Source organism: Hipposideros armiger, unplaced genomic scaffold, assembly GCF_001890085.2.
Source record: "Hipposideros armiger isolate ML-2016 unplaced genomic scaffold, ASM189008v1 scaffold_513, whole genome shotgun sequence".
Taxonomy (NCBI): domain Eukaryota; kingdom Metazoa; phylum Chordata; class Mammalia; order Chiroptera; family Hipposideridae; genus Hipposideros; species Hipposideros armiger.
Genome location: NW_017731863.1, coordinates 1,275,762 through 1,287,766, shown reverse-complemented (window position 1 = coordinate 1,287,766; position 12,005 = coordinate 1,275,762). Strand labels below are relative to the sequence as shown.

Below are 12,005 nucleotides of genomic sequence, written 5' to 3'. Positions count from 1 at the left end.
CGGTTCGGATCCCACATGAGGGCCAGTGACACTGCCCTCTACAGCTAAGATGGTGAACAACAGCTCAACCTGGAGCTGGGCTGCCATGAGTCGCCAGCGGCGGCGTAGGCTGCAGTGAAGCTGCAGTAGGCTTCCAAAAGCTGCCGTGTGTGGCTGGCAGCCAGCATGAGCGGCAGCAGCCGGTGTGAGCTGCCAAGAGCCGCCATGAGTGGCCGTCCAGAGGCCGGCGACCGATCTGCCTCACCCGGGAAGAGCGCAATGATAATACCAACATGGGCCGGTGAAGCGATGTCCTCCACAACTAGACTGAAAAACAAAAGGACAGCAACTTGTCTGTTCCCCTTCCCCGACTCCCCAATGCTGTTCCCCTCCCCCAATTCTCCAATTTAAAAAAATCTAAAGAAAACAAAAAAATAAAAAATAAATAAAGACTATTTGATTGTTAAAATAATTTTATACTCACTTTTAAGAGAAAGCCATTGAGCTTCTACTAATTGTATTCTGATTGTGTGGTTTCTACTGAAAAACAGCTGTCTACTAGGTTTTAAATGACCCTGGAGAAGTTGTTCATTTGTTAAAACTTAGTTTCCTCTGTTCATAGGTGAGGCAATGTGACACAGTCAAAAGAGTATTTCATTGCATAATTGTGTGTATGGGGGAGAATCGTTTTAACTTTTTTGGAACTTTAGCTCCTCATTCAAAACACTGGGTGAGCTATACTAGAGTTACTTGTAATCGCTTAGAGGCTCTAAAATTTTATGATTCACATGAATAAATCATAGAGTAAGTATGAAATACAAAAACCTTTTCCCATCTGTTTGACAATGCCGTTTGTCTGGCCAAGGCAGGAGGAACTGAGGTGTTGCTGAACTGCTGATAAGCTATTGTTTCTTCATGTTATCTAAAAAGTGACAATAGGGAGGGTGCTCTGGAAACTTGGCAGAGGCGTCTGGAAATGCAAGGGTGGTGATGCTGGGAGGCAAATCTATGAAAAAGCAATGGTTTTTAAAGTCAAAGGGAACAGGGGACATACAGGCAGGCCCAGAACGGTGTAATGCAAGAGCTATGGAAGGACAAGCCAAGCGACAGAGGCGTTTGGGACAAGGTCTGCCTATGGCTACCGAGCAGCCTTAAAACTCGGGCAGAGTTAAGCCCGTCTCAGGGAATTCTCCTCTGGGGCTCCATCAGGATGGAGTCCCAAGAGCCAGGGGAGAGAGTCAGAGCTTTAAAGGGGAACCCTGAATCTCCGATAGAAAAGGGCCCTCCCTCCTTTCCCCATGATGAATGGAGCGAGAGAACAGTTTCATCTTAAACTAGAGGTAGAAAGTGAGAGCAAACTAGCAAGGACAATGTTAGACGACAGTAAAAGCCAGCCTTCCGGTGTGGGATGGAGCCCCTGAGTGATTCATACTTTGAAGCAGTGCCTGCTGAATAACATGACCCCAAGTATCTGTATATCTGCATATAATTACATATGGAGGACAGCGCTGTTAGCCCAGGGTTCCCTCAGGCACACTGAAATAAGCTTTGTGCTTTAAAACAATTCACTTTGCTGGGAAAGAAGAAAAAAGGCTGCCACAAACCCTGAAGGTTTATCTGAAAGGCTGATCTCCCCTGACTGACAGAGAAATAAAGCTACCCACGCTCCTGACAACGAAGTGTGGGACACCCCTGGGAACCAAGTTTTATCGCATCATCCCAGGCAAAGTTTGGGTCTTGCATCTAACAGCTATTTTTTTGGATGTCTACAATGGGCAACACTATGCTTGGAATACACAAAAAACAAAAAACAAAACCCTGCCTTTGATGAGGTTATAATATAAGAGGAGCGTCAAACATGTTTAAAGGAAATACATTATGCCTTTCCATTATAAGTTAACTATCATTCGTGTAATGACTTCAAACACTTGCACGTTTATTCTCTGGAAAGATTTCAAGGCCTTGTGTGGTTGGCATTGTTCTTGTTATTATCCACCCCTGCTCCCACCAGCCAATGACAGATATCCTCTGAGGCCCAAAGCGGTTAGGTGACCTACTTAAGATAACACAGCCAGTAAGCGGTACAGTCAAACCCTGAACCCCATGCTTTTTCCTCTCACAAATACAGATTTGTTGTCCCAGTTTGCTTTTAAAACTTTTCTTTTTATCTACAGTTCACAAAAGGAGTCTCTGTGGGTTTGGTTTTGTTTATCATTACTCCTCTGCCTCTTCCACCTCCGGCATAGCGTGTTTCTTCAGTTTAGGAAAGTTTGCACCCATACTCCTTCGCATAATGCCTCATTCCCATTCGCTCTAGCTGCTCCTTCTGGAATCTTAGATGCTGCAAAGCCTTCTCAGTCTATCCTCCAAGTTTTTCAAGATGCGCTCATATCTTCCTTTTTTGTATCTCTCTATTCTGCATCCTGGGGGAGTTCCTCAGATCTCTTTTCCAAAGCACTAATGCTCTCCTCATCTTTATATAACATGCTAGTTTGAACTTTTTAAAACCTATCTGTTCTCTTTTCATATTGTCTGTTCTTCCATTCTCTACCCTCTTCTATCTTTCAAATCAGTTCCACACACTTATTGCATAGTCTCTGGCAGGTGGTTCTGGGTCTGTTGGCCAGGTAATTTTATTGTGAGTCCATCCTTGTAACTACAGAACCAGCTCAAAATGGTCCTATCCTGTTGAACAAGATACTGAGTTGTTTTTCAGAGACAACAGACCAAAATCACAAGTCATGCAGCGGAAGCATGCGCACAGGAGAGAACTTTGACCTCCAGCTGTACCTGGAACCAAATTCTCACCACCCCGAACCCCAACCCTAACCACACACACACACACACACACACACACACACACACACACACACACAGAACCAACCAACCAGGACATAACCAGAACTTGAACACTAGAACCATTTCAGAAGCCAAGGATCCATTGTCCAGGGAGATCCCACATTAACACCCCTTTACCATAAATGGCCAAGTTCCAAGGTCCTCCAATTAAAACTTGCCCCACCAGCACTTCTACATACCTATTCCCCCTAAACCCCTTTAAAACCCTTAACTTAGTCCAGCGAGCAAGATGGATTTGAGGTACCATTAGGTCTCCCATCTTCTCAGTTGGTGCCTTCTCTATGGATAAACCTTTCCTTATTCCAAACTCAGACGTTCTGAGTTTTGGCCTTTCGAAGTGTTGGGCGCATGAACTTGGGTTTTGGTAACATCCTCAATGGGGACAGTTTACGGCGAGAAGGCCTCACCTGTCCAGGGTTAGAGGGGTTCCCCTGCTGAGCAGTTTTATTGGTGCTTCTAATGGGCAATGTATCAGCTACAGCCAGTTTTATGTTAATTTTTCCATCTGGGGAGGAATTTGGACCTCTTAACTCAAAGGAAGTTTATGGTGCTTGTTACTCTCTCTGCAAGGTTCAGGGTTTAGGGAGAATGAAACATATATAATATTTTTATAATGAGAATTATGGAAAGTGCCTATCACAGGGAGTGAAACCTGTGAAACCTATTTGGAAATATTTTCCAAATGTTTAAACATCTCCTTTCCCCAGGGCAGTAAACAGCACACCCTGAACTGGCTCTGGGCTCTGGGGAATCCCTTTAACTCTCTCTCCAGATTGTCAGCCCTTATTAAAGTTGCTGTTCCCCATTGTGAAAAAGAATGCTTACACAGTGTGTTCAAAATGAATGCTGTTTTAAAATTATTTTTATTGCTGTAAGTACACAGAAACTGTGAAATTAATTTAAGCAAGCTTTAATTACTGGTTTTTGTTGTGTACGATTCTTTGCATATTTCATTAAACCTTATTTTATAACAGTTGAATAATAACCAGTCTCCTACTACGACCAATTTCCCTGTTGATATTATCAAGCTATCTCTAAAATTATACTTAGAAAAGAGTTCTAAGACAATTGTTAGTTATTACACACCATCCAAAGTGACATCTGAAAGCTAAGCTAACACATCACTGTCACCCTCCTGGAGATTTCACAAAGATAAATTAAGAAGCTGCTAATGAAACACTAACATTTATAGTATAACTGTCACAAAAATATATAAGTATATATTATTCAAGCTGTATATTTACTGGTTTGAGAAGTGGCCTCTACACTTAATTACCAAGATTTCCTTTCCAAAGGTAGACTATCATCAGCAAAACAAAAATTTTAACAATTTCATTATAAATCCTTCAATGTGTAAAAGAAGAAAAACAATCGGGAAATTTTTTGAAAGAATATTCAGTGGATATATTTGTAGTTGCAAGTTTCACAATAAATAAAGTTTTAACATTACTTTCTTTAAGACACAAAAATAGCTCCCACCCCCTTAGGTCGCATAATAAAAAGCACATATTTATTTCTTACCTCTGAACTTCTTGGGAGGATTAGCAAGGTCTCCAGCCTCTGGGTGTACCACACATCTATCATCCACTAACCTAGAAGGAAAAGCACGATCACATTGTTAACACTGTCATATTCAGAAGACATCAACTGCATGTGGATAGTATGTATATAAACACAATACTTACAAAGAGCTTTAATACCATTCTTTACTAAAAAAACTTTTTAATAATCATGGATATGTAAAAAGATTTGGTTATATAGGTATTAATAAAAGAAACGGTTTATGAAATTCAATAGCAAGAAACATTGTTAAGCGAGAGGGATCTGGTGAGATAAACCATGAAATAGATAAACCATGGGACACTGGAGAGCTCCTTAAAATTCTATTTAAAAAAATACAATGGCCTGTAAAACATTTAAAATATGCTGTGAAAGAGGAAAAACGGAGGGTTACCAGTTGGGAGTGGTGGGGATGAAGGAGATGGGGAAGGGACGAGATAATACAAATTGGTAACTACAGTATGGCCTCAGGGATAGAAAAGACAGTCTGGGGAATATAATCAACATTATATTCCCCAATATTTAGGGGGCCAGTTGAACTCATGTCTTGTTAAGGGGACCACTGCATAGACAGTGTAGAGGCCTGACCATCGCACTGTATTTCTGAAGCTGATGTTGAAAAATATTGTATGTCAACTACAATTATATATACATATAGTCACGGGACATGGAGTGTGGGAATGAAGTCAATGGAATTGTAATAGATAAGCATGATATCGGGGGTGGGAGGGCAGTGGATGGGGGGAGGGGGGTTGTTACTTTGTGAGAGGTGAAAAGGATAACTATTGCATTGTTCTGTACACCTGAAACTAATCATAAAAATAAATAAAAATAAAAATAAAATAAAAATATGCTGTGAAAATAAATGGCATTAAATCAATAAGATATCATATATGTTTATGCACACAACGTACACCTCCATACATACGTAATGAATGCATCCCAGACACCAATACATTAACCTTGGTCAGATTACCCATAGTTTTTATTTTCCTTTCCTTTTTTTCTTCTGAGTGTGTGAGTGTGTGTGTGTGTGTGTGTGTGTGTGTGTGTAAGTGCTTGTTTTTTTTAACAAGGAATGTGTAAGCTTATGAGGTCAGGCTTACAGAGTGACCACAGAGTGGGTGGTTGCGGGCACTCCTCCTGCATTCAGACCCTGCATCAGCCATTCCTAGCTAGGTGACCGTGGGCCTCCTTGTTTACACCTGTAAAATAAGGATAAGAGTACCTACCTCACAGCACTGTTAGAAGAATCAAATGATTTAATATCTGTAGAGTACCAAGGACAATTTCTGGCCTATAGTAAGCCCTTAAACAAGTGTTTAACAGATAAACAAAATCAAGGATCTTGCCTGCCTTATTCCTTACCATGCTGTCTGCTTCTAGAAGAGTGTCTGGCACATAGTAAGCAGCCCACAAATTAATGAAATGAATAAGTTGCTTTTGTCGTTACAAAAACATGTTTCATCCTGATTAAAATATTTACAAGAAGCCAATTTCTAGGACAATTCCAAGCGAGAAAAGCTGAATTTCTGCCCTGAGAGCTAAGAGACATGGATCTAATGTTCAAAGAGGAATAGCTAACCACCAAAGACACTAACGTTCATTTTCTCCATTGACGGAGAGGTGAGAATAACTGGGATGTTTTTCCAGTATATTTTGAGAATGCAGATCTGAATTAGTTCCAAGCTTGTGAACTCATTTGAAAGGAGATGCCCAAGTTGCAACTTTTTGTTTTTTAAAAAAACATATTCATCAGACTCACTAGTACATATCAACTCCAGCACAGAGTAAAACCCAATTTGTGATCAAATGTCCATTTGAACTTGGATTAACCAAATCGAGACTTTAGCTCCTGGCTTATCAGCTACCAGAAGCAGACACTTCCTAAATCACCAGTTTTTTCTACAGCATCCAATTTCCGCAAAACAAAGTGTTAATTTGGTCAAGCAATATGGTTCTTTAATACATATATATATATATATATATATATATATATATATATATATATATATATACACTGGTGTGGAAAAATGTGGTTTTAGAAGACCTGCCAAGCATGCAAGAAATTCCTTTTAAGAGTCTTTCAAATTGTTTTCTTAGAANTATATTTACACTGGTGTACTAAAATGTGGTTTTAGAAGACCTGCCAAGCATGCAAGAAATTCCTTTTAAGAGTCTTTCAAATTGTTTTCTTAGAAGCAGGAAGTCACAAAGAGTCAAGAGAAAGCAAACCCAAACCTCTTCAATATCCATCTTCAGTCTATGACATAGAATGTGAAAGGCTCAAGGAGTCCTGAGAATGTCACAGCATAATTTTTTTTTTCAATGCTGTGAGGGAAAGGCCAGCTTTTCTAATTAGTTAAGACATGTTAAGAATTCAAAACATAATAATAAAAAAAAAACCACAGTCTTATTTAGAGCACACTGAAATTATATAAACAGTAGCACTGACATTCTGTGCATTCTTTGTGCCTCCCCATTCCCACAGAGTTACAGGATCCTACTAGAATGCCTCCCGGAGTCCCCACCTGCATGGGCTAGCCATCAAGAGGAATGGGAAAAACAAAAACTACAAATCAGATCACAGTACATTGGTGTAAACACTTATGCCTATCCTCGATTACCCGATAGCCCAGATAAAAATATAATAATTAAGCGTGACTTCCATTCTAAGAATTTGTCCTATTCCCTCTATTCAAATGTGTGTGAAAATCACAAAGACAATCATTTCATCATATAGACATCAAGAATTGGAACTGAGAACGGAAGAAAAGGGAATATAGGATAGGAAGTGTATAAAGGAGTGTTATAAGGACATTTAGGATCATTGAAGTTAAAACTTAAACAGGGGGCTGCTGGTTAGCTCAGTTGGTCACAGTTCAGTGCTCATAACACCAAGGTTGCCGATTCGATCCCCACCTTGGCCACTGAGTTGCACCCTCCACAACTAGAGTGAAACAACTACTTGACTTGGAGCCAATGGGACCTGGAAAAACACACTGTTCCCCAATAAAATTTAAAAAAAAAACACCTTAAACAGGATTTTAATGGTAATGATTGGCACAACTTCTACAATACCCCCAACACCCTCTTCTTGAATACCTCCAGGGTCAGAGTATTCCCCAGTTACCATCTTTTTTACACTACTAATATTAGAAATGTGTTTAATATAGAGGTGAAATAGCACCCTATGTTTCCCATCACGGTACTTATCACATTGTCTTATAACTGCTTGCTTAATTGTCTGGATCTTCCAATAAAATTCTAACTCCATGAAGTCGGAAACTGAATCCATCTTGTACACCATTATGTCCTTGGCATCTTCTAAAATTAGCTACAGTACTAAATAAGTACTTGTTGATACTAAATAAGTATTTGTTGTATGAATAAATGAGTCAACGGATAAATGAGACTTGCTTCCCAAGTAAATTTCCCTTTTTGGTTCCAGTCCTTTCTTCTGGAACTATACAGACTAAATCTTCTATTTCTGTGATGAGCAAGACTATTTCTCTCCCGTCCTTCCTCATGTGTATATTAACCAAGGAGCTCAACACCTTTCCATGTACCCCGAGTGTCAACATGCCCCTTAAATGTGATCCTAGAGACTATCCACTGGAGTCCAGGTATGCCCCCAATAAGTACAGCTCTGCTCAAACATGGGAGGTGTTAAATAACTAATAATTGAGTGAATGAATGACTTTTTTTAATAAATCAATAATGTTACTTTTGATAGACCACTTTATAAACAGTAAAAAATAACTACAACCATCGAATTGTTGCCTAATAGTAAATGGAAGAAAGGGTCAGAAATATTCCCCATCTAGACAATTACCAAAAATGTCAAATTTTGAAAAGGGCCAAGATAGCCTGTTCTAAATAACGATATCATAATAGTACTTTTCAACCCAGTACACTGATATATTTTTTAATGGGCTACATTTATTTTTCTCATGTCTGAATCAGAAAGAAAGCCAAACAGGCAATTATAGCACTAGCCTAAAATTCTCAATCTGTCACTGAAACTCAACGATCATAAAACCTGTAATCCTTCATATCTATCTTTTCTTCATAAGGTCATAACCGTAAATTATTTGTGCATTTTATAAGAAAAGAAATCATTCAACAACTAGACCTTCCAAGGTATCTATAACCAGATCTCACTAGCTACTTTGAAAGATTTTATACATAAGGATGAATCACAAATATGAGTCATATTTTAATTGGATATGTAGATATACCCCCTAGAGAAATCTTGCAAACATGAATCTGGAGACATGTACACGAGTGTCTGAGGCAACACTGCTCGTGACAGCCAAAAATGAAAATCTCAAATGTCATCAATAGTAGCATAAATAATGACAAAATGAATAATTTCATACAGTGGATAACTATTTTAAAAGTGAATAAATTGCAGTTTCACGCAACATTAAAAATCTCAAAAACATAAAGTTGAACTAAAAAAAAAAAGTCCCCAAAACAAATAAATGTTATTTAATCCCATTTATGTTGGAAATAGGCAAAACTAAATAGCATATAATTTAGGAATACACGTGGGGTGTAAATATATTATTGCATAGAAATACATGGATATCAGATTTCTAAATAGATTTTCAAAAGAAAGTAAATTATTCTTTGGTCTTCCTTCCCTTATTATTCCACCAATTGCAAAGAAAATGCCACATAATTGGTAAAATATGTTAGGCATAGCTTTCTCCTTATGAAGCTCTAAGTGGTATTTCTACCTTGACTATTCTGTAAGATAAGTGTATTATTTTCCTGATGTTTGCTTACCACATATATCTGATCGTCATACCATTAAGTGATACAGCTCATTTCTAACACTGAAACACATTTAAATACAGTGAATTTAGGAGGAAAAATAAGGTGTGGAATCAACAATGGGCATTATTAAAAACTTCTAGCAAGAAAGGCGGTTATGATTGTGGCTAGGTTCATGAGCGTGATGGAATTGCCTTTAAAGTACTTTCAGAACTCAATCACAAATAACTATCCCCAACTCTGGGATTTTCGCTCCAGTGGCCATATGAATCTCTCTCCCTTACATACAGCTTCTGGCTTCTTGCCTAAACTGTCCCTACTCCCCACGAACCCCACCACTCTCGCATTCAACTTCTTCATTCACCTTCATTCAGAAGTAGTATTAAAATAGCAGAGAGAAAAAACAAATTCTAATCCTTGGTCGGTCTGCCACACCGTATGTGTTTATGCTAGTCCCTTCACTTCTCTGTGCCTAATTTTTTAAATGGATCAGTTGTGATCTCCCAGTTCCTTTTATTTCTGTGGTTACTCATTTCTCTGATCCTGTTTTGTAACTAGAGTCGGCTTGTAATATCATCCTTCAATAGCAGAGTCTGACATTTATAATACATTATACACTGTAGTTTGAAAGTTTAACTGTTCGATACCGATTTTTTTTAATGTATGCATTATTTCATCATTCCAAGCAAAATACTACTATGTGATTTTGTTCTATTCACTCACCACAGTCTTAGAGTATCATATTTTAAATCTTAAGATCTTGCCATTTAGTAATATGGACCTTTTTTTTTTCCCCCTACGAATACTCAAGTTGCCCAAATAAGGAGCCAATCTCAAGGCATGTAGACTCTTGTTTGCATGCCAAGTAATTTGTTTCATAATTCAGAGTAACTTAACAAGAAATACTAGGTTCTACAAATGTCAATTTCATATCTTATACCTGACAGGTCCCATGGATACCTCCCTGCACAAAGCCATAAAGAATTCAAATAAAGCAAAAAGGGAAGTTACTTTGCAAAACTTTCTGCCAAAGTGTTCTAACTTGTAAATCCAAAACAGATGCAATAACCCAACAAATCTTCATAGATGTACATATTTTGCCTGCTTATAATAACAAGAAGAGTTAAATTCACTTTTGTTTGCCATTTGAAATGTGAGGTTTTTAAACGTTAAACCAATAAAACTTAACATTATATTGTCTTTTTAGATGTCTTCTTTCAATAATATTTTTTACTAACACAAGTATTTTAAGCTTAACTATTAAAAAAATGTTTAATTGCATACATAAGTTTTTTAATCATGTACAAGTTTGTTGCTACTACTATCTCTAAAATGGGTTCCTTCAAAAGTTGAAATTGTGCTTGCTCTTAGGTATTTAAAATGTTTCCAGTTATTTTCCCATGACAGAGAAAATCAATTTAAATCACATTTAAATTATAGCATAAACACTAAATTTTAAAACACTAAATTTCCATGTTACTGCATGGAAACCGCTAAAAATTCTGGGTGAATCCTTATGTTTAATTTTTTTTATCAGTGCTATCGCCTAGACCAAATAATATGAATATCTTTTTTTTTAAATGGGTATCATGTGGGCTATGAAATGCATGCTATGTTCATTTATTAACCTTTTCAAAATCACTGCAAGAAGCCATATTTTGTGAAACAATTATCTTCAGAGTATGGATCCTGATGAAACTAGTGGGAAAAGAAACTGAAAGAGTTACACATTGCCTTTCAAAGAGAAACATTAATACCTGACCATGATTTCAGAAAGGATTTGTCCATATATATTTGAAAGCTTAAAGCCCTAATACAGCCAAGGAAAGAAATCACAAATTTCTCTTTTCGGATCTAATAACTTCCTTTTCTTAATCCTCTCTTCCCTTTCTCTGGGACCTCTTTGTACCCAGGACTATTGCAAGTCAGTTTGTGCAGCATTTTCTCCTAACCTGTCATTACTGTTCTCATGAAAGTAAAGCATTTACAAAGTGCCTTTCTCAGGATAATGAATGGGTCTCTACACCAGTTGAGATCAATTGTGTAGTGATGGTTGAGTTGACTTTCACTACTATCAATTCTTAGTTATCTCCAAAGAGCTAGAGAATCATTGGCACTGGAAAAAGTGACTCACGACACAAAGTTCTGGTCCACATGTTTATTACTCCCAGACTGTCATTCTTGAGCTCTCACCACCTGTTTGGCACCAACTTGGAGGTGATGTCAGGAAAAAAGGACATAAAATGGGAAACTCGCCTACTGACACTCTCTTATTCCAAGTACAGACACCTTCCCTTCCACATGTTTCTGCATGTTTTTGGTCACTCTTTCACACCTTCACAGTTGTCTTTTCTTTAAATTTTGCCCAGAGTTTATGATTGTTATACTGCAGATTAAATTCAAGCACTATCAGTTCAAATATTTTTTAAATTCCTGATAAGGCAACAAGCTGCTATGCATGCATCAGCAAAAACATCAAACAGATATTAGAATAGTCAACTAAAAATATAATTACTATGGATGTTTACAGACATGAAGGATATACTTTTTTAAATGAGCAAAAAATAAGAGCCCATCAAAAATGGCCAGATTGGGGGCCAGCAGAGTGGCACGATGGTTAAGAAGTGGCTTGGGACGCCAGAGGGCCCCGGTTCGGATCCCACATGGGGGCCAGTGACACTGCCCTCTACAGCTAAGATGCTGAACAACAGCTCAACCTGGAGCTGGGCTGCTGTGAGTCGCCGGGGGCAGCGTAGGCTGCGACCCCTGCTGCAGTGGGTTGCCATGGGCTACCGTGTGCGGCCAGCAGCCAGCGTGAGCGGCCG

The 12,005-nt window shown here is 38.3% G+C and overlaps 1 protein-coding gene across 1 annotated transcript in view; it reads right to left on the bottom strand.

The window, feature by feature from the left end:
- The window catches only part of LOC109396305 (inositol 1,4,5-trisphosphate receptor type 2-like), a gene marked incomplete at its 3' end in the record, with an annotated part of 113,420 nt that overhangs the window by 65,134 nt on the left and 36,281 nt on the right, over nucleotides 1-12,005 (bottom strand). Inside the window, exon 2 of the mRNA XM_019668021.1 lies at nucleotides 4,360-4,430. Coding sequence (XP_019523566.1) covers nucleotides 4,360-4,430 — 71 coding nt within the window. The remainder of the gene's footprint in view (nucleotides 1-4,359; nucleotides 4,431-12,005) is intronic.